The 22,282-nt window shown below is 43.3% G+C and overlaps 1 protein-coding gene across 2 annotated transcripts in view; it reads left to right on the top strand.

Moving 5' to 3' along the window:
- ANXA2 (annexin A2) overlaps positions 1–20,371 on the top strand; it is a 45,915-nt gene extending 25,544 nt beyond the window's left edge. For both annotated transcript variants that reach the window (XM_004421643.3, XM_087428011.1), the window contains exons 4-13: positions 2,892–2,986; positions 6,309–6,422; positions 9,495–9,585; positions 10,503–10,582; positions 11,969–12,028; positions 16,254–16,347; positions 16,898–16,993; positions 17,455–17,513; positions 18,840–18,962; positions 20,011–20,371. In XM_004421643.3, the coding sequence (XP_004421700.1) occupies positions 2,892–2,986; positions 6,309–6,422; positions 9,495–9,585; positions 10,503–10,582; positions 11,969–12,028; positions 16,254–16,347; positions 16,898–16,993; positions 17,455–17,513; positions 18,840–18,962; positions 20,011–20,070 (872 nt within the window). In that variant the 3' untranslated portion in view covers positions 20,071–20,371. The remainder of the gene's footprint in view (positions 1–2,891; positions 2,987–6,308; positions 6,423–9,494; positions 9,586–10,502; positions 10,583–11,968; positions 12,029–16,253; positions 16,348–16,897; positions 16,994–17,454; positions 17,514–18,839; positions 18,963–20,010) is intronic.
- The last annotated feature ends 1,911 nt before the right edge of the window (positions 20,372–22,282 follow it).

The following is a 22,282-nucleotide window of genomic DNA, read 5'->3' as shown; positions in this document are numbered from 1 at the left end:
TGTGTATGGTGTAAGGTAAGGGTCTACTTTCATTTTTTTGCATGTGGCTATCTAGTTTTCCCAACACCACTTATTGAAGAGACTTTCTTTTCCCCATTGCATGTTCTTGGCTCCAGTTGAGGATTTTTGCATCGATGTTCATCAGTGATATTGGCCTGTAATTTTCTTTTTTTGTGTTGTCCTTGTCTGGTTTTGGTATCAGGGTAATGTTGGCTTCGTAGGATGAGTTAGGGAGCTTCCCCACCTCCTCAATTTTTTGGAAGAGTTTGAGAAGTATAGGTATTAAGTCTTCTTTGAATGTTTGGTAGAATTCACCAGGGAAGCCGTCTGGAGGGGACCATGTTTTTGATAAGTGCTTCACGTGATTCTAATTCACGGGGGCCCAGGACCACATTCTGACACAAACATAAACTTTGCATTGGTTTCCAAGGGAGAATAATCTTTTATGGGTCAGTGTTCTTGATAAGTGTTCAGGTCAGCAGCCCCAAAATTGATTTCAGGAAATATTAGAATTGAAGTTAGAGGATATAATTGTATTTTGTTGTTCTCCAGCATTTTCAGATTTGGGTAAGAAAGTTAAGTATAAAGGAAAAACACATTTATAAACAGTGGTTTTCCTAATACAAAGTTAGAGCCGTAGAATATTCAGAGAGAGAGAGAGTGCGAGCAAGCACGCATGTGTGGTAGGCGTGCACACTTCCCAGACACACGTCCACTAAAGCAGCCTCATAATCTTAACGGGTCTTTGACTAAATCTATCCTGCCCATATGTTAAAGCTCGATTCCATCTGTTAGTGTTTTGCGGAAGCAGCGCTGGAGGTCTTTGTTCAAGCCTCTGACTTGTGCAGATGTGGAAACTGAGGCTGACGGAGGGCAGATGTTTACATGGGTAACCGCTGCAGAGCTGGCCTCCGTCCCGGAGCTTCAGCTCCCCCACCTGTAAACTAGGAAGAAGGACAGCTGTGCCCACTGGGTTGTCGTGAGGATTAAATAAGATAGCTTGTGTTAGGAAGTTTTGGAAACCAAAGAGAATTCTGTAGGTATAGCTCCTAATTATTACGCATATTGTGTTTTATTCTAACTAATGTATTCGGAACCACGCGAGGAATCGCTTGAAGGGAAGTCGCTAGTTGACGCTGGATCGATGATTGCATGTCATTCATGTTGTATTTAAAAAACCCTTTTTATGGTCATTATGGTGAACTTTTAAAGTATAGATAATCAAAAGAAAGGAAACTTTAAATTATCCGTAATCCCACCACTCAGAGGATCACTTTTAGAAGTTTGGTATAAAGGCTTCTAGATAGTTTCTTATACGTGCATATGTATTTTATAAAAATCGGGTTATACGGGGGATACTGCTTTCCAACCTGTTTTTTCACTTAACAGTGTATTGTGAACATTTTTCCCTGTCAGTTAGTACTTTATACCATCATTTTAAATGACTACATAGTATTCCATTATATAGACAAAAGAACATTTCTTTAATCAGTCTCTTATTGGACGTAGTTTTTTTTCCCCTTTATTTTTTGATATTATATACAGTGCTGAAATAAGCATCTTTGAAACGGAATCTCATTTACAGCAATTGGGTTTCTGTGTTGACACTGGCTGCTCTAAAAATCAGAGTGAAAGTTATAGATGCTGCAGTTAACATAACTGACTAACGTATTGATATGAACTCACTCTGAAATGAGTGTATAAATACAAAATAAATGTTATTTATTTTTATACCCAGAAAATCTAACTTTATGCCTTTTGATCTTTCTAACATGCTTGAGAGTTGAAGATACCTTCTCTTTCAGTCTGCTCACTGTCTCTGCCCCACAGCCTTGCAGTTCTGACCTTTCTGTTGCTTTGGGACTCCTCTTTCCTTGTGGCCAGGCTTTTGCAGTTTGCATTGACCTCGTGGCTTAGCCACTCTCTCTCTCACCCAAGAGTTACCTATCCAGTTATGGCAAAGACTCTTCCTTTTATCAAACAAAGTTCCTAATCAGTCAGGAGAGAGACCTTTCACTTTCTGAATTCTTAAAATTGTGCTTTCTTACGTTAAATGGCATGTTAGGTGTATTTCTGATATAAAATTGGAAACTTTCAGATACCAGAAGGCATTGCTTATCTTTGTAAATACACATGTTCCAATTAAAATAGGTACTAAAATATTTTGGTGGCACTTCAGAACTCCCAATTTAGATTTAATTTAGATTAAAACACTTACTCTTTTTAATAAAGTTATAAAATTGATTATTAAAATTGTCTATTGAAGATTAAAAGCAGTGGAACGTTTATTTTCCTTACAAAATAATTTAGTCTTCAATAAGGATGATTATAGTAATCAATTATGCTATTAAAATACAACTGCCATATTAAATCTAACTCATTTGTCATGACAGTTTCTATAATTATAGAAATTATACCTAGCTGCTTATATAGCCATAATCCTGCAATAAATATAAATAATTGTCTGTATTAATTCAGTTCGCAGTTACTGTCTATTAAATCCCCAGTTAAATGGCAATTTGGGGACTTTCATTTAAAATCCTCCTAAATCTTTGTTGTTCCATCTGACTGCCAAAGCCCGGCAAATGCACCTCCTACTGTGGATTCCAGAAAGCAATTTATGAATAAAATAGTTTTTTAAAATACAAATATTTAAAAGCTTCATTTAGGCTTGAGGTTTGAGGTTATCGGGAAAAAAGGAAAAGAAGGTACACTCGTTAGGTGGAAGGGGCTGATAAAAAGAGAGAGAACAGATCTTGATGTCCTGGTATTTCAGTTTGGAGAACAGTATGTAAGTTTCAGTTTGAAAAAACTCTGCTTAAAACCTTCTGTGTAAGCCCAGAGGACGAGAGCATGTGCTTGAGTAACAATTCACACTTGTGTTCCCGTAGGTGTGGATGAGGTCACCATCGTCAACATTCTGACCAACCGCAGCAATGAACAGAGACAGGATATTGCCTTCGCCTACCAGAGAAGGACCAAAAAGGTACGGGCAGTTTCAGGGTTGGAGAGCATTCCTTGTTGAATTTTATTTCCATAGCCATCGCTTTTTCTTTTCAAGAATTCTGGCTCATTCCAGCAAGAGCCTCCTGGAACTCTTGGGTATCCAAGGTTTTCCTCTTGCATCCTTGTAAGAATCACCACTCACTCACAGGTGGCCCCTGGAGTGCTTGGAGCTCATCCATAAAGACCATGCCCTCCTCCTACCTGGAGTGTGTGGAGGGGACAGTTCTGGGAATAGAAAGGTCGAACAGAATAGGGAGTAACAGCAGCGGCAACAGGCACCATTTACTGAATGCTTACTTTGTGCCCAGCAGGTAATTCTCTATATGTAGCAACTCATTTCATCTTTGTGGCTTCTGCCAGCTCTTGATAAGATGTTTCTAATTTAATCTTAGGACACTAACCTTCACTGAGTATTGATCCTGACATGCTCCCCTCATTCTTAAAAAAATACACTTGAATTCTTAAGAGTTTTACAACCAAGGGGCGTAATGAGTAAGTCGTTCATTTGGTCCAGCAGGCTATCTTCAGCATGCCATGCCCCCACTATTTAAAGGGTCTTTGTGCTTTTTCCCTTGCTTGTCCACTAGTGGTAAAGGAACGACCCAGCGCTTGTTCATCCTTTATTTTGTCGCAGTGTTAGGAAATTTTATTTTAAGGACGGGCTGCTTTATTTTTAACTCCTTGCTATTAAAAGCTTTTGATATATTCTTGGACGGTGCAGTCAGCGTGGCTTCCTGCAGCTCCCATTTGACTTAGAGCCTTCACTCGTAGCCACAGTGGAGGTGAGCTGGAAGGATTCTGGAAAAGCCATTCTGCTCTTGGGGTTAATATGACCACCGGGGTTCTGGGGTTGCAGGTCAAGCCCTGCTATAGCTCCCTCCCCCGCCTCCCAAAACAGTTGGAAAGGACATAAGTAGGAAAGCATCTGGCCTCTTTCATCTCATGTGCATTAAAATTCTTCTCTCCGCTAGGCTTATATTAATCTTCTGTAGTGAGGCACAGAGGGGGGTGTTTTATTTCTCCACTTTGCCAAAAGGATCTGTGAGCTGGTAGAGCTGAGTTCCAGCTGGAGCAGAAGGCCCATCTCTCTGGACAGTGTGCCTGTAACTGCTACTTCAGCTGTCACTTACAGAGTAGGGTCTTGGAACACACTTGGGTGTGTACGCGTAAGTGTATAAGGAAACGTAGAAGCCTGGATCTTGATTTCAAATTAGATAGACGGAGAGCAAAGCTCTCACATACTCTCTTGGAGGGAAAATATTACCAGAATCGTGATGGGTTCAGTGACCTCACAGGCTTTGCTGTGTGCTGGGAACAGCTCACTGTCCTACTGCTTCTTGATGCCTCTTAGCCTTGGGCCAAGGAGGATTGTCCTCTTTTATAGAAAGATGCATAAACTGCTTGAGATAATTTCTGAAGGAAATCCTGGAGGCAGAAGCTTATCGTTTCAAATGAGTTGTTTGTGAATAAAGAAGAAAGCCCTGTATTGCAGAGTTCTTCAGGGGTACAGACTGAGGCTGCCCAGGTGATGAGCTTTAACAGCAAGGGCAGAGCTAGGAGAAGTGGAGAGGAGCAGGGAGAGAGGACTGATTTTATGTTTCTTTCGTGTTCAAGCAGATGCCAGATTTCTCCATACAAAGAATGGTATATTTTATTTATCGAACATTTCTGGAGTTTCTGCTGAGTGTGAAGGTCTGTGCTAGATGTTATGAGAAGCAGGAAATTGAACGCCCCTAAAGAGTTTATAATAGAAGTGGAAGAAGTCAGTAGGTGCCCAAACGCTATTTGAGGTTTGAGGAGAGAATGGGTCGAGGGAAGTGTCAAGGGTAGGCCAAGTTTGGAATTACCTAACCTCAAAATTCCAAACTGGAAAATCAATGCTATAATTGGAAGGTGTTGCCTTTTTTTTTTTTTTTTGTTATGTCAGTGGATCATTTTCTGTGAAGGTAATCATAGCCACCTTTTGTCACTTATGCAATTCTGCAGTCCTTGAAGCCAGTTTTATTGGTAGCAGGAAAATACTCCCTGGAAAGTAACTTTGTCAAGAGAAAAATTAACTTCTTTTTTTAAAAAAATTATTTTATTGAGGTCATATTGGTTTATAACATTGTGTAATTTGCAGCATACGTTATTATATATCAGTTTCTGTATAGACTGCATCGTGCTCACCACCAATAGTCTAGTTTTTATCTGTCACCGTACGTATGTGCCCGGAACGTGTTGCTTTTAAAGTCCCCTCCTAAGTGCCATGTGTTACTAGGACATCGGGAAGCAGGAGAAAGTAGGTGGTGAAGGGGTTGGGCCAGATGATTTCTAAGATCCATCTTATTCTCATGTCGAGAACGATTTGAGAAGATTCTCGCTGAAACGGGCTGCATATCACCTCTTAGTGCCTATAAATTCTTCTAGGGGTTAAACATTGTAGATGCCGTGAGTGCTGCTGGAAAGCAGGACAGAAAGAAAGAAGGGAGAGAAGAGGAGAGAGAAATTGAAAAGAAAGAAGAAAATTACCATGGGAGAGTTCAGCTGTCACTCAGTGCCCATGATGTGTAGGAAGTTTAATCCCTGGGGAATCATCTGTAAGAGCCATGTTGAATTGGGGTATCTGTCTGCATACATGGGTGCTGACTCAGACCTCTGACTTAAAATCTGTGTTAATGGTGACAGTGGAACCCTTAAGAAATAATATGCAGTGGGGAAGTTAAGGGAGTGAATGGGGGGGCATTAGTCTCCATCATCTCTATCAATACCTCTCCAATTTGGTATCGACAAATAGATGTTCTCTCAGTCGTAGATGAAGTGTTGACATAGGAAAGCTTCATGAGCCCACTTCCAGCCTTGTCGGGGCCTCCAGTTCCTCTTGGAGACTTTCAGGAGCCACCCATGGCACAGCTGCAAACATCTTTTATAGGAGGGTATCAGCAGGCCATGAGGGCTCTGCTTCCCTGGAGGCTCCCCACTCGAACCACCTCCTTCTCAGCGGGGGCCTTGACCCCCGGGAAGTGCCTTGTCTTCCACAGGCTGTCATCACGTGCAAGTGTATTGTGAAGTGCCCTCACACTCATAGCTTTCTGAGAAATTGCAGATTGCTCCAGTTTTCCTTTTAATGACAGGGAGGGAAGGCAAAATCAGCTTGGATTTTAAGGGGTTTTGTTAGAACAAAGTCTCATCTTTCAGTTTCTGACATCTGGGTCTCTTAAAGGGTATGCAGGTGAGGGATAGTTTGGTATTTTACTCACCCGGTTTAAAGGGAATGTTGGTTACCAACCAAATTTCCCATGTTCCTGCCCGTTTTTCTGAAGGAACTTGCAGCAGCACTGAAGTCAGCCTTGTCCGGCCACCTGGAGACGGTGATTCTGGGCCTGTTGAAAACACCTGCTCAGTACGATGCTTCCGAGCTGAAGGCCTCCATGAAGGTGAGCACGTGGGAGGTGCAATCTCTGTGGAATCTGCCAGTAATATTGGTGAATTACAGCTTTCTGAGTGTAATTAGGTGATTTTCAGTTTTGTTGAATTCTCATTCGGAACCATTTTTTTTTTAATGAACTGAAGCTATAAGCCTCAGGATTTGTACCAAAAATATTTCATTACTTTTTTTAAGACTGTAAAGAAATTTCATGATGCTGAGAAGTCAGTTACCAGCTGCTACTGCTTGGCACCTGGGCAATTGGGATACCATTTGGAAAAACTACTTCCTTGATTACACTTCCTCCTCAAAAAAGATTTGTTGTGATATTAAGGCAAAAGTAAAACTCATAGCTTTTGTTTAAATGAAGCTTATAAATTGTGCCCATGCTCTCTCGAGTGTTTTTCTGACCTTCTCCCTGTCCGTCCCATTGTTTGATTCAAATTCGGGCAAAATCAGAACATCACAGTGCATATGAAGGGTAATTTCAGATCGTGGATGGTACCTGTGTTTTGTTCAAAGTATTGTAGCACATACTATCTTTTGTTTTTCTTTTGCAAAGTTATTTTGAACATGGAATTTTAGGTTAAATTAGATAGTAAAAATTCCAGGTTGGAAACTCCCTGAATATTATGCGTCCCTAAAACATCAAGTATTATATAAATGTAATAGATGCAGAAACATAAATGCATGTTACAGCAAGGCAGAGAGCCCTTTTTGTAGTGTGTGCCCACAACACTTTGAATAAGCCGATACTGCCCTCTGCTGGTAAAACTGGGTAAATCCTCTGGAGTAGGAGCGAAAGCTTTAGTTCATATTTTTAATTCTAAGTCCGAATGTGTTTTCTGTGATGCCACTGTTCCTGAATTATGAAGAGACGGAGCTGTAAGCCTGTCACCAGAGCTAATGTCACAGTTTGCTTGTCATCCCTTTCCCTACAGAGCACCTCCAGGGTCAGGCAGCTGCACACACCAGGCATTTCTGGGGCTCAGAACCTGCTAGCTCAGGGCTGCTGGAAGATTTGTTGTGAAATCTCTTTCTTCCTTCAGTTCTTCCACATAGCCTGAGCTGTTTATTTGAGCAGACCAGCTCTGAGTTTCCTAAGAAGGCTACATTGCTGGGAAGGTATAATTAAAAATCATAAAATGTCAACAACACTTAATGATCCTGCTTGATCCTGAAAACTGAGTCTTGGGACCTTTGGAGCCATAAATGAGCCAGCATCTCCTAGGTTTCTTATGACCATCATCACATCGGATCAGTTTATCTTATTTTCATCAAGAATCCATTTAGTTCTGATTTGTGCAATTTTACTAGTATCTATTACTAGCTATTCATGACTTGAAACAGACCTGTTTGAGCTGTCAATCACCATTGTCATCTATGTAGTTGGGCCCAGTGAAAGGTGCTTTGACTGCTAAGTCTTTGACCTTGTGCCAGCTCTTCCATTAGCTATCACAGAGTACCCTTCTGAAATCCATAAAGCTCGAAGTGACGTTAACTGAACTATGCTTTAAAAAAGAATCTGTTTTGACTTCTGGCAATACCAGTGGCGGTATCTGCCATATGTTCAGTGGAAGTTGCCCTTGTGATAGGAATTGTGGACAGTCTGTGGAAAGCTTGGGCCAAGCTTTGGGCCAAGGTCACCTTTTAATATAGAGATAAAAACGCTATTAGAATTCTTAGATATTAACACTGGTATATCAGTGGTGGGAGAAAACAATCTTACATTGCTATACCTGTTTTACATTCTCACAGTGTCAGAATATAGCATTTCTTCCAATGCATCAGTTATTTTAGACTATATTTCTATCATCCTTGAGGCTGAAAAACTGCCCCCTAAAATATTTGAAGGTGCTCAGCAGTCATCCGGTAACATTTGTATAGAATGTTGTTGTAGGCCTTTTGCTAAGAAGGGAAGAAATTTTGGCTTTGCTAGAACCTCTACAAATCATGATTAAAAACTCTGGAAGAAGAAGCAATGTCTCATAGATTAGATTAAGAATAAAATTCAAAATTAACCATTAACCTGAGGCTTAGCTTATATTATACAACCACTTTTTCAGGGGTATATAAACTCTAATAAGTTTAATTAATAGCTGACATACTTTTCCTGTGGATAAGTAAGTTTCTTATTGTATTAACACCTTATAATTGATTTACATTTTAAACAGTTGTAATTCTACTTAGTTCAAAGTGATATTTCCAAATTCAGAAAGATGAGTATTAGAGAATCCTGATTATTAAATCTTGACTTTGATCATGAAGCCAGCTTTGAAATATATGTTTCATTGAGTCCTTTCAAGCTATCTGGCATGCTCAAAAGTGTATATATTAAATTTGAATACATCACCTATCAAATTCTTATTCCTTAATAAAGTGTTAGTGTCTAGGTTTATTTGGCACTTCATTATTTCCTTTTGCTTCCCTAAAATGCCTGAAGAGTGCATAGTAATCAAGCAAAAATGGAAGTAGAAGAATGAAATTTTTAACATTAACCCAATTTTACATTTCAAAGAGGTGAAGCTAAAAATTTTATCGTATCTGTACCTTTCCCTGGTAAAAAAACTTATTCCAGGCTAACGATGCTGGCTGCAAATGACAACATAAAATCTCTATATTCTTTTATTGTAAATTACTGAGAAGAATTGTTTAATAAAGAAAATTATTTCCCATTTATTAAAATAATGGGTGATTATGATAGAAACTGAAAAAGAAAAATAGGAAGAAGAAAAAGTTACTTATTTTATAAACCCATCACTAAAAAGCAACTACTTTTAACATTTTGATTTGTTGCATTGCTGTCTCTTCTCATTTACTATATATATATATATTTTAATATAGTTGAGCTCAAACATGTCTTTAGACCATCTTGTATTCTGGTGAAGCATTTTTTAAAGGAATGGAGAATGACATTACCTTGTGCTGAGGAATAGAGTACAGATCCCCAGGAGCAATGTAGAAAGGAGCAGCGTGCTGACAGACCCAGTGCATGTTTGCAGTTTACCTGATTGAGATCAGAGAAGAAGGCTAATGGCCAGGAGGACTTTCCCTGCTGATGTGTGTGCTGCCTGATTCACAGGGGCTGGGGACTGATGAGGACTCCCTCATTGAGATCATCTGCTCAAGGACCAACCAGGAGCTGCAGGAAATTAACAGAGTCTATAAGGAAAGTGAGTAGCCCTAATTCTGTGATGCATCCTCTCAGCCCAGTTTCTGGGACCCCATCATGGCTACCCGGGCTGGCGTTCGGGGTAGGATGCTGGATTAAACGTGAGGAAGTGCCTGCCATCTGGACCATCCAGGGGTTTGCTGTGGTCCAGGTCCCTCTGCTCCACCTCCTCATGGCCTGTGTTTTGATTATGACATTCCACTAGAACTTCTACAAAAAGACAGACAGGAGGGAAAGGAGAGAAAAAAGTTTTTTTAAAAAAAGATCTGATGGGGAGTAGAAAGTATTATATGTGGATTTCATTTATTGGGTGCTGTCCAGTCTCTGCTCAAGAGGTTCCCAGCTCTGGACTATAGATATTGTTGCAAGAGGCACGTGGACCTCTGTGCACCAAACACTATAGGAGGCTGTGGGTAGAATAAATGATGCAGCTTACATGTGTACGTATTACTGCATTTCAATGTAGATGCTGTTTTGAGTAATAAAATACAAATTCATTCAAAAGTACTATTTAATTCTTACTAGTTTTCACCATTGTGCATTTTCTCAATCAGTGGATAATAAAGCACGATTATGTGTGTGTGTGTAGCCCTCCATATTTTTTGATGTTCAGAATGTGTATTCATAGACAAGAAGGTTGGGAACCAGTATTTTAGCTACAGTAGAGGTCACTGATCAAAGGTGAGCTTAAGAATCCCTGATTTGATCCAGCCCTGTCTGTCTGTTGTCACTAATAATAACACTGGCTCTGATTTTATGAGGGTAAAAATCATTTTAGAGAATCCACCCTCGTTTGGGCGGATACATCCATGCTGTCACAGCCATTTCTGCTTTTCAGAGGTTTAGTGGGGCAGGGGGCATTTGGGGTGGGTGGCTGCACAGGCAGGAACCATAAATCCAGATGTGTTGTTTTCCAAGTGTACAAGACTGATCTGGAGAAGGACATTGTCTCCGACACATCTGGTGACTTCCGCAAGCTGATGGTTGCCCTCGCAAAGGTGGGTTTCTGGTCTATTTCTTTGTCCTTGTTTCCTCCCAAGGCAAGTTGCGTACCTCATTTTATACTTGAGAGTGAATTAACTCAATCCTCTCTGCCTGCATCAGAAATCCTAGCTGCATTTCCGATGGTAGGTTTGCAGTGTCTCTGCAGAGTTGTCATTTTTGGATAATAGAATTTCTTATCCTGCAAAACCGAATGGTCAAGTGGACTTTGGGGCCAGAGGAGGAATAGGCGGCTCTCAAGTTCTGGCCTGGATTTATGTGCCAGCCCTCGCTGCATGACTCGGGGAAGGTCACTTCGCCTCTATCTATGGCCATAGAGGACCCAGTGGGAAGTGACCCTCTTGTTTCTTTCACCTGCTCTCACGTCTTATGAGAGGATTTATCCAGTTAGTCCTTTGCCTGGAGAGGGGGTCTTTGTCTGCTGATGTTAACATATTGACGTGGATGAAAGGCATTTCCTTTCTGAGTCTGAGCTCTGACCAGTGTGCAGTTTAATGCCTGCGTGCCAGGGGAGGGAAGAGAAATTATCTTCTCCAGGAACCCGGTTCACAAGTGATTGATTGGCATGCTGCACCCTGGCCCTCACATCTCCATTACTGTAACAACTGCGTGCCGCCATCCCTGGCTCTCCTCTCTTCCACCTGCCCTATGCACCGCCATCCACCTATCTTTCAAATCCCCTTTCACCATTTCACTCCCCTGATCGACACCCATTTCTGCTGTGTAAAATCCAAACTCTCAACTGCCTTTAAAAGTCCTCTGTACCTGGCCCTCCCTGATCTTCCTCCCTGGGTGTCCCTCCTGCTCACCTTCTCCTCCAGCCGGGCAGCACCTCACTCACTTGAGTGTGCTCAGCCTCTCCCTGAGCTCTTCCTCCCGTGCAGAATGGCTCCCTCCCCTCCCCTTTGCCAGCCTCATCTGACTCATCCTCAGGGTTCACCATAGCTCTACCCCACTGTCCACAGACTTTCTGACAGATTTCTCCTTTTTGCATTTCACATTTTCTTAGAGCCATAGATTAGTGTGCTGTTTTACCATTTGTTCCGTGCTTATTTCTCCATCTGGATTGTAAGCTCTCTGAGGGAAAGAACTAAATATCATCAGGTTTTTTTGGAGGTGGGGGGATTCTGTAAGGTGTTTAGCCCAGGACTGGGTACCAAGGAGAAGGTTGATGATGACGAGGCACAACCCCATTTCACTGCCTCAATTGTTGTACCAATCCTTGGTCTTATCTAGACCTCAAAGTGAAAGAAAATTTTAAGTGAGTGATAATTCAGTAAGTTAAATAATGGCTTACATGAGTTGGGGAGAAAATAGCATTTTTAGTTTTAAAATATGCAAAGAAATATATTTGATGTTCTTAATTTTTTTTTCTTCTGTAGGGTAGAAGAGCAGAGGATGGTTCTGTCATTGATTATGAACTGATTGACCAAGATGCCCGGGTAAGTGCCAAGGTTCTTGGTCTGAGTTTCTGTTTTCTAGTAAGTCTCTGGATAGTCTGTAATTTTCTATCCTGTGTAACAAATTACATCCAAACCTAGTGGCTTAAAACGACTAACATTTGTTATCTCAGTTTCTGTGGGTTAGGAATTGGGGAGTGGCTAAGAGCTGGGTGGCTGTGGCTCTGGCTCGGGGCCTCTTGTGAGGTTGCAGACCACATATGGACCAGGGCTGTGTCATCTGAGGGCCTGGCAGCATCAGGAGGATCTGCTTCCGGGATGGTCCCCCTGTGACTGTTGGCAGGAGGCCTTAGTATCTCTCCACATGGGCCTCTCTCAGGAGTTGCTTGAGTGTCCTCACAACATGGCTGCTTGCCAGGGGAGAAAGCAAGGAGGAAGCCGAGTGCCTTTTATGCCCTCACCTTAGGAGTCACAGACTGTCACCTCTGTCATACTCTGTTCACTAGAAGCGAGTTGCCATCTCTAGGCTGCAGTCAGTGGGAGGGGAAGTAGGCTCCTCTTTTGGAGGGGAGGAATGTCAAAGAATTTGTGGGCTTCACTTTTACTTTCTGGGAGCAATAGTTATTACAGGGTACTCCCTTATAATGCTGATGTGAATTACAGGATTGATACCTGACTCACCTATGCTCGTTTAGGCTTTGCTTGTTTGGAAGTCCCAGTTTCTGCAGGGTGTGACACGGCTGTGCACACTGGTGTGCATTTTCTACAAATGAACAGCGATAGAGTAAATGACATGAAAAAGTGGAAAAAGATGGTGGAGGCAAAGCCAGGGGAGGAAGGCATATAGCCCTTTGTGGTCGGGGAGAGGGGGAGGGCGCCAGAGGCCCTTCCTTCTTTTCTGGCTGAATAGGCCTTTTCTTGGTTCTAGTCCCATAATCACTGAGAACTATTTGTTAAGCTGATTTAGATTGCTGTGAACTATGTGCCTTTCCTAGAGAGTCAACAGCTATTGCAAAGCATTTCATAAGAGCTGCAGAACAAAGTTAACGTAAATTCATTTTAGTTTTAAAATTCAATGTATTTCACAGAGCACTCTTAGCAGGAGGTAAAAGGGTTTTAAGGAGGAGAAGAGTTTTATTTATTTTTTTTTTTTTTATTTTTATTTTTTTTAATTTTTTGTTTATTGCAGTAACATTGGTTTATAACATTGTAAAAATTTCAGGTGTACATCATTGTACTTCTATTTCTGCATGGACTACATCATGTTCACCACCAAAATACTAATTACAACCCATCACCACACACATGTACCGAATTATCCCTTTCACCCTCCTCCCTCCCCTTCCCTCTGGTAACCACCAATCCAATCTCCTGTCTCTATGTGTTTGTTTATTGTTGTTATTATCTACTACTTAATGAAGGAAATCATACGGTATTTGACCTTCTCCTCTGACTTATTTCACTTTGCATTGTACTCTCAATGTCCATCCATGTTGTCACAAATGGCTGGATTTCGTCGTTTTATGGCTGAGTAGTATTCCATTGTGTATATATATACCACAGCTTTTTTATCCATTCTGTCTCCTTGATGGGCACTTAGGTTGCTTCCAAGTCTTGGGCATCGTGAATAAGGCTGCAATGAACACAGGGGTGCATGTACCTTTGCAAATTGGTGTTTTCAAGTTCTTGGATAAATACCCAACAGTGGAATAGCTGGATCATATGGTAGTTCTATCGTTGATTTTTTGAGGAATCTCCATACTGTTTTCCATAGTGGCTGCACCAGTTTGCACTCCCACCAGCAGTGTATGAGAGTTCCTCTCTCCACATCCTCTCCAACACATGTTGTTTCCTGTCTTGTTAATTATAGCCATTCTGACAGGCGTGAGGTGATATCTCATTGTAGTTTTGATTTGCATTTCCTGATAGTTAGTGATTTTGAACATCTTTTCATGTGTCTGTTGGCCATCTGTATATCTTCTTTGGAGAAATGTCTGTTCAGGTCTTTTGCCCATTTTTTAATTGGGTTGGTAGTTTTTTTGTTGTTGAGATGCATGAGTTCTTTATATATTTTGGAGATTAAGCCCTTATCAGATGTATGGTTTGATAAATATCTTCTCCCAATTGTTAGGTTGTCTTTTTCGCTTTGTTGATGGTTTCCTTTGCTGTGCAGAAGCTTTTAGTTTGATGTAGTCCCATTTGTTTATTTTTTCTATTGTTTCTCTTGCCTGTTCAGATGGGGTGTGTGAAAAGATGGTGCTAGGGCTGATGTCGAAGAGCGTATTGCCTATGTTTTCTTCTAGAAGTTTCACAGTTTCAGGTCTTACATTCAAGTCTTTAATCCATTTGGAGTTAATTTTTGTGTATGGTGTAAGGTAAGGGTCTACTTTCATTTTTTTGCATGTGGCTATCCAGTTTTCCCAACACCATTTGTTGAAGAGACTTTCTTTTTCCCCTTTGTATGTTCTTGGCTCCTTTGTCGAAGATTAGCTGTCCATAGATGTGTGGGTTTATTTCTGGGCTTTCGATTCTATTCCATTGATCTGTGTGTCTGTTTTTGTGCCAGTACCATGCTGTTTTGGTTACTATAGCTTTGTAGTATATTTTGAAATCAGGGAGTGTGATACCTCCAGCTTTGTTCTTTTTCTCAGGATTCCTTTAGCTATTCGGGTCTTTGTTGTTCCATATAAATTTTAGATTCTTTGTTCTATTTCTGTGAAAATGTTGTTGGAACTTTGATAGGGATTGCATTGAATCTATAGATGGCTTTAGGAAGTATGGACATCTTAACTATGTTAATTCTTCCAATCCAAGAGCACGGAATATCTTTCCATTTCTTTGTGTCCTCTTCAATTTCTTTCAGCAATGTTTTATAGTTTTCGTGTACAGATCTTTCACCTCTTTGGTTAAGTTTATTCCTAGGTATTTTATTCTTTTGTTGCAATTGTAAATGGATGGTATTCTTAATTTCTCTTTCTGCTACTTTGTTAGTGTACAGAAATGCAACTGATTTTTGTATGTTGATTTTGTATCCTGCAACTTTACCATAGTCGCTTATTACTTCTAAAAAGTTTCCTGGTGGATTCTTTAGGGTTTTCTATATATAAAATCATGTCATCTGCAAATAGTGACAGTTTCACTTCTTCCTTTCCAATTTGGATCCCTTTTATTTCTTTCTCTTGCCTGATTGCTCTGGCTAGGACTTCCAATACTATGTTAAATAGGAGTGGTGACAGTGGGCATCCTTGTCTGGTTCCTGTTCTTAGAGGGATAGCTTTCAGTTTTTCACCATTGAGGATGATATTAGCTGTGGGTTTCTCATATATGGTCTTTATTATGTTGAGGTACTTTCCTTCTATACCCATTTTATTCAGAGTTTTTATCATAAATGGATGCTGTATCAGGAGAAGAGTTTTAAATAAAGTAATAGAAGTTGGGTTTTGTAACTCCCAGATAGTGGATGGTCACTGAATGAGTATCTGTCCTTGCGTAAGCCTTTCTCCCTCCCTCCTTGCCATTCTTAGCATTACTTGCAGCCCCTACATTTTCCAGAAACTGAAAATGAGGTTGGGCAGCTCCTTTTCCTGCTCCATCCTTTCCTGAGTCTCTAAGAAGCTTGGGTGTGGGTACCTGACCTGTCTGTCTTCCGTGGATGACCATCAGCTTATCTGCTATTAAAAGTGCCAGAGGGGGGCCGTCGTGGTTGGGTAGCGGTTAAGTGTGCATGCTCCACTGCCCGGGGTTCGCAGGTTCGGATCCCGGGTGCGCACCGACACACCGCTTGTCAAGCCATGCTGTGGTGGCGTCCCATATAAAGTGGAGGAGGATGGGCACCGATGTTAGCCCAGAGCTAATCTTCCTCAGCAAAAAGAGGAGGATTGGCAACGGATGTTAGCTCAGAGCTGATCTTCCTCACCAAAAAAAAAAAGTGCCAGAAGGAGGAGGGCCGGATGTGCTAATGAACATTTGCCTGTCCTTCTTATCTGAGTAGAAGCTCTTGGTCGTTCCTTTGGTGTTCAAGGAAGATTTGTACAGCACAGACCTCGTGAACAATCTAGTTTCATACTGTGTCTGTCTGTTCCTCAGGAAGACTGCTCTTGATTAAGACTTTTGACCTAAATAGTACACTTTTGCCCATATCTGCAGTGCAGTCATCCTTTCTCATTTGGCATTTTGAATATATAGGTTTTTGGTTTTTTTGCATGACATTTTTTATGACCGTGCCCTGGATCATGGAGTTAACTTTCCTGGTTGGTTGTGCTCGTAGGATCTCTATGATGCTGGAGTGAAGAGGAAAGGAACTGATGTTCCCAAGTGGATCAGCATCATGACTGAGCGGAGTGTGTGTCACCTCCAGAAAGGTGGGTGCTGTGCTGAAGAGGTCTCAGAGCCCAGGGCCAGCTGGGGGTCTGTGTTGGGGCTCAGGTCTGCCAGAACAAGGTTCCCTCTCCACTTTGCACTCCCATTTTCCCTCACCAAGTCCCTTCCCGCTTCTCTCCCATTTTAGATCCTTCTTTCCCCTAAATATTTTCCACGTTTGGTGCTTTAGCTTGCTGCCCGCTCTTGTCTGAGGATCATTTTATCTTGCCATATTTGTTGACGTAATGGACTTTGCTGGGTGCTGTGTACTGTTTCTCGTGGCCTCCAGATAGAGTGGGTTCCACTCAGGGGAGGTGAAGATCGTCAAAATACGTGGCCTGGGCAATGCCAGTCAGGACAAGTGTGTGTACCGCTGTCCCAGGGCATCTGGCGCAATGTGAGCTCTGGTCCACCAGGGTGAGCCCTAGCCCTCTAGGATGCTGAGTGTCCTCAATTTTTTTTTTTTTTATTGTGATGCGTAACCATGTGGATGATCATTGACAGTTTTGACTAGTGGCTCTGTTACAATAATTATTTGTTGCTTTTCCTCAGTATTTGAAAGGTACAAGAGCTACAGCCCTTATGACATGTTGGAGAGCATCAAGAAGGAGGTCAAAGGAGACCTGGAAAATGCTTTCCTGAACCTGGGTAAGCGAGTGTGGCCCCCATCCCTGGTGGATGTCAGCTTTCAGTGAACTGTACTGAGGCAGAAGTAACGAATGGCCGTCCTCTTAATTCAAGTGCGTTGAGGAGGTGTCGCTTCTTGAGATGATTTGGGTGGTTTCGTAATCTTCACTGTATAAATTTAAGATAGGAAACTGAGGACCGCCTTAAATTGGTGGAACGGAGAGCTGCCAAGGAGGAATAACAAGAGAAAGGTCTCGGGTGGGGAGGTTCCCACATGCAATGGGTTTCTTCAGCCCTCAGAGTCCCCTGCTTTAAACCACAGTGGAGCTGAGTGTGTCAGAGGATCCCGGTTTTCCCTTAGCCTTTCCCATTTCGCATCCCGTTCCTGTAGCATCGGGTCATCTGGTTTGTGCCCCGGGTCAGGACCTCACCCCCCATGGTGGAGGAGAGAGGAGCAGCTGACCCCTTTCTTCTCTCCACAGTCCAGTGTATTCAGAACAAGCCCCTGTATTTTGCTGACCGGCTGTATGACTCCATGAAGGTAAGGGTAGCCGCCTGAGCGGTCCGTGTTCCCACACGAGGCTCTTCTTCTTTCCTGCCCCAAACTAAGTCTCCTTGACTAGCGGGTGGAGGAAGGAACCCCGCTGTCTAGACTCAGGAGCGCGCTAGTCAGTGGTGGTTGTATCCGATGGGTGAGAAGACCACAAATCCATCTTCTGTCTCCCTCAGCTCCTTGCACACGTGTTTATGTACAGGTGGAAAATACAGTGCCATGGGAAAGAGAAAATGCCAGATGTAATTGTGTCTGATTCCTGCTCAGATTTCTCGTGATTTCCTCCTATTACCCCAGAGTACAGACCAACAAGGAAGGGAGAGATGATTAATCAACTGCTACGCAGTAGACATTGTGCCGCTTACTTTACCTTAAATCATTACCAAAAAACCTGTGAGGCTTGTGTCACTATTTTCTCTATAGACGAGGAGACTGGAGCTCAGACAGCTTCAGCCTGCTTGAGGTTACATAGCCAGATTTGAACTTGGGTCTGTTGACCCCAAAGCCAGCCCTGCAACTTCCCTTAAATGCACCGTCTCTTCCCACAATCCCATCCCATTTCCCCCGCCTCACATGTGCCTGGTGCTTTCTGCTTCCAGGCCCTTTCTACGTCTTCCTGGATCACCCCCTGTCCACACTGCCTTCTCCCATGTCTCCTCAGGTTCCATGTCAAATAGGACTCGTGCCTTGGTGCCCTTGGTCTGAGGCTCTGGAAGTAAACTCAGTGGTCCTTTTTGCTTGTACCATTCAAATGGCACAGAGCCACGATGAAAACCTGGTGGCAGGTCCTCTCTAAGCCCCTGAGAGCCAGGAACGTTTTGTTACATATGCAGACTCGCACACTTCCTGACCTGAGCCCTGCAGTACTTAGTGCTCAGTACACGTGTGTTGAATGCACAAGGAGGGGTTTGTGCTGATTTCATCCTGGGGTGTTTGGAATTCCAAGATGCTCATTTTTCTTACGGGAGTAGTTTCACTGTTACCTTTGCAGTCTCTTAGAGGGCAGCATCAAGAACCCAGATCAGTTCCATGGGCAAGAAAACCTACTAGATTCTTTTTTTCTCTTGTGAGGAAGATTGGCCCTGGGCTAACATCCATGCCCATCTTCCTCTACTTTATATGGGATGCTGCCACAGCATGGCTTGACAAGCAGTGCGTCGGTGCACGCCCAGGATCTGAACCAGCGAACCCCGGGCCGCTGCAGCAGAGCGCGCGCACTTAACTGCTTGCGCCACTGGGCCGGCCCCCTAGATTCTTTTTTAGTGATTAACATTGTCTGTGAATTCTAACTTGGAACATCTACTTGACTTTCAGGGCAAGGGCACTCGAGATAAGGTCCTGATTAGAATCATGGTCTCCCGCAGTGAAGTGGACATGTTGAAAATTAGGTCTGAGTTCAAGAGAAAGTACGGCAAGTCCCTGTACTACTACATCCAGGTAAGCCCCACGGGGCGTGTCAGCCCTGCCCGGCCAGCCAGAGGGCCCCGGGGCCCCGGGCAGGTGGCCTATCGGAACCATGACGGAGTGGAGATTTTCTCTTTTCTAACCCACTGGGGAAGAGATGCTGGTCATCAAATATCAGGGATTTATTTCAAAAGCACTATTTATGGTTTGTCCTGGAATCTTACAGAATCAGGCAAATATTTTAGATTTCCCACATCTGTTATTCTACAGTGATAGTTGGTATTGATGACAATGATCCTGCAAGACTTGTTGACATCCTGAAGAAATATAGATCAATTAAATTATACATTTTATTATATTTCCACTTCTTGAAAAACCCTCTGTGATAGGCCTGGCAACATTTAGTTACTCAGAACTCCCATCTCTCCCATCAATTCAATCTCTCTCCATTTTGGAGAGATGGAGCATTTGTACATAAGGAGTGATTGTGGTCACAGTGGTCCCACAGGCTTTGCAACCCCCTTTCTAAAAGCTCCTGGAGCTTTGAAAGGCATGCCAGTGGTTACCAAGGATGAATTTAGAGGTGGGTTTGGTGTAGCCAGGTTTATTAGGGCATATGCTTCAAGTTTGGGCACAGACTCTTAGGAATTGTTTCCCTGCCTCACCAGCTTACCCCCACGTGACCTTAGGAATCCAGGAAACAACACAGTGAGGCAGGAAGGTACCCCGTCCTCTCCGGAAGGGTGAGGGCCAGGGAGAAAAGTGGGGGTGTCTGCTGGGCCTCACTGCAGTGAGAGCAGGCCGGTGCTGTTGCTCTGGTCACTGCCCGTGTTAATCCCCAGTAACTCACGTAATGATGGGACTGGAAAGTCTCCCCTCAGCCACACTCCCTGAGCCTCCTCCGCTGAGGAGGGTGATTTGGGTGTGGCCTTCCAGGCCTTTGTGTCTGGGCAGGCCCCGCAGGGTCTTCGTGTTAACAGTGGGAGCGGCTCTGTGTGTGTTGGGCTTGCTCGTACGTTATTGCAGAGTGGGAGTCTTTTTCCTGATACTGAATTTCTTTTTTCTCCTTGGCCATTTGTAGCAAGACACCAAGGGCGACTACCAGAAGGCGCTGCTGTACCTGTGTGGTGGGGACGACTGAAGCCCACCCGGCCCGAGCGTCCAGGAGTGTGCTCCTGTGCTTCCCGCTAACAGTTCTAGAGAATCAGCTTGCGACTAACAGCCCCCTGTGCCCATCCCTGTGAGGATGAGGTTAGCCTTGCGCCCTCACCCTTATTTTAGATGCCCATGCATTACTTGGCTTTCCCGTCTAGTCTCTCCTTTTAGCCAAAGAAGTGAACATTCTGAGGAGTTGGCAGTGAAATCTATGATGTGAAACACTTTGCCTCTTGTGTACTGTGTCGTAAACAGATGAATAAACCGAATTTTTACTTTAGAAACAAGTGTTTTGTTGACCTCACTTTCACTTGAATTGTTTAAAAATCACACATGCTTAAGGATTGTATGTTCAGCTGGTAAGGCTGTCCCCTAGAGGAAGAAAGTTCTAGAACTGAGCTGTCCGATATGGTCCAGATGTGCCTATTTACATTTAAATTAATTTAAATGAAAATGAAAAATTCAGTTCCTCAGTCACGCTATCCACTTTTCAGATGTTCAATATTTGCGTGTGGTTAGCTGCTAGTGTATTGGACAGTGTGGGCGGAGACCATTTCTTTTGCAATGGAAGGTCCCACTGGGCAGCTCTATGTGCCAGGGGATGATAGTACCTATGGGGGAAAACATCCCAGAGTGCCCCCTCCACCTGCTCATCTTTCTACAGGTAAACTGGGTGAAAACAAGCATCAGTGGTGGCCTCAAACTGGGGGGTGGGGGGGAGTGGGCTCTGTTTAGCAAATATTGCAAAAATTTCTATAAGCCATTAGACTTATAGAAATAGATAACATGCTGCCCCAACCTCGAGGGCTCACCTGTCAGTGAGTTAGGCTATAGCATTCTTGTGAAGGAGGTGCAACGAACGTGGATGGGAGCGCAGAGAAGAAAGGGATTGGTTTTGATCGGGGGATTGGCAAAGATGACCCAGAGGAGAAGCAGCATTTGAGCCGTGCCCTGAAATCTAGGGTGAGGTCGTGCAGCTGGAGGAAGTTCTCCACGCAGACTCTTAGGGTTCCGGTCATGGATACTAGCCAATTCACACGACTGGTATACATTCCAAAAGGCACAAAGACTGTACACGGAGAAAATTATGTCTCAGTCCCATCCCTCTCCCTAGCCAGCCAGCGGCCTTCCCTGGAGCTGCCTGGTTTCCCGGCCGTCCTTTCACAGACAGACCGCATACTAATCATGGGTGTGGATTTATGTGTCTCTCTCTTCACAGTGTAAAGGTGCTGTTCGTAGGCTGCTAGCCCAGGACACTGCGGACAGCTTGCTGATTAGGGTACTTCCCTTGAGCAGCGTGTGGGGCTGGTGGTTGCGGGGGCAGGGGGCGGTGTTGATGACTATCCCCAAACGCTCACACTGTATTTCCTCATCAGAGGATGCTCTGTCCACCCCTAATTGTTGACACCTGGCTGACTCAGTAGTCCATAGGGACTCGGCAGGTAATGGAAATAAATGTGTGAAACGGGCTGGCTGGATAGAAGTGGGGCGTCTGGAGCAATGGAGAACACCTGCCCCATTTTAAGCATTCAAGATCAATTAAAACAACACGGTCGTGGGGCCAGCTGGGTGGCATAGTGGTTAAGTGCTCGCACTCTGCTGGGTTTGCCGGTTCAGATCTCCCGCGCAGACCTATGCACCGCTTATCAAGCCGTGCTGTGGCGGCGTCCCATACATCCCATATAAAGTAGAGGAAGATGGGCACGGATGTTAGCCCAGGGCCAGTCTTCCTCAGCAAAAAGAGGAGGACTGGCAATGGATGTTAGCTCAGGGCTAATCTTCCTCACACACACACAAAAGAAAACAAAAAGCATGGTGGTGACCAAACAAAATACATCTGTGGACTGATTGATTTGCTATTTTGACCCTTTAGCAAACTTTAGACAGAAACTCCCATGGAGCACAGCTCACATGAAGTGCCCGTAAGGCCACTGAGATGGTCTTTAAAAAGCAAGTTATGCAAAACTGGGTGTGTTCTCAAATGTATCCTTCTCTGCATATTAGAATTGATGCCTAAATCCCAAAATAGACTTTTCCATGCGCTTGGGGCAGAGTTTAAGGAGCTGTATAAGAAGCTGTATAAGAGCTGTTTAAGAAGTTATTTAACCCCAAATGACCGTGTTGGACTCAGTTGACAGGGCTGGGTAGAGGCTGTCAGGAGCAATGCTCAGAGCAGGAAGTATTGGGCTGGGCTTCCT

This window comes from Ceratotherium simum, chromosome 3, assembly GCF_057802395.1.
Source record: "Ceratotherium simum simum isolate JZ-2026a chromosome 3, ASM5780239v1, whole genome shotgun sequence".
Taxonomy (NCBI): Eukaryota; Metazoa; Chordata; class Mammalia; order Perissodactyla; family Rhinocerotidae; genus Ceratotherium; species Ceratotherium simum.
Note: the sequence above shows the minus strand (reverse complement) of the source record. Positions and strands in the feature narration are given on the sequence as shown.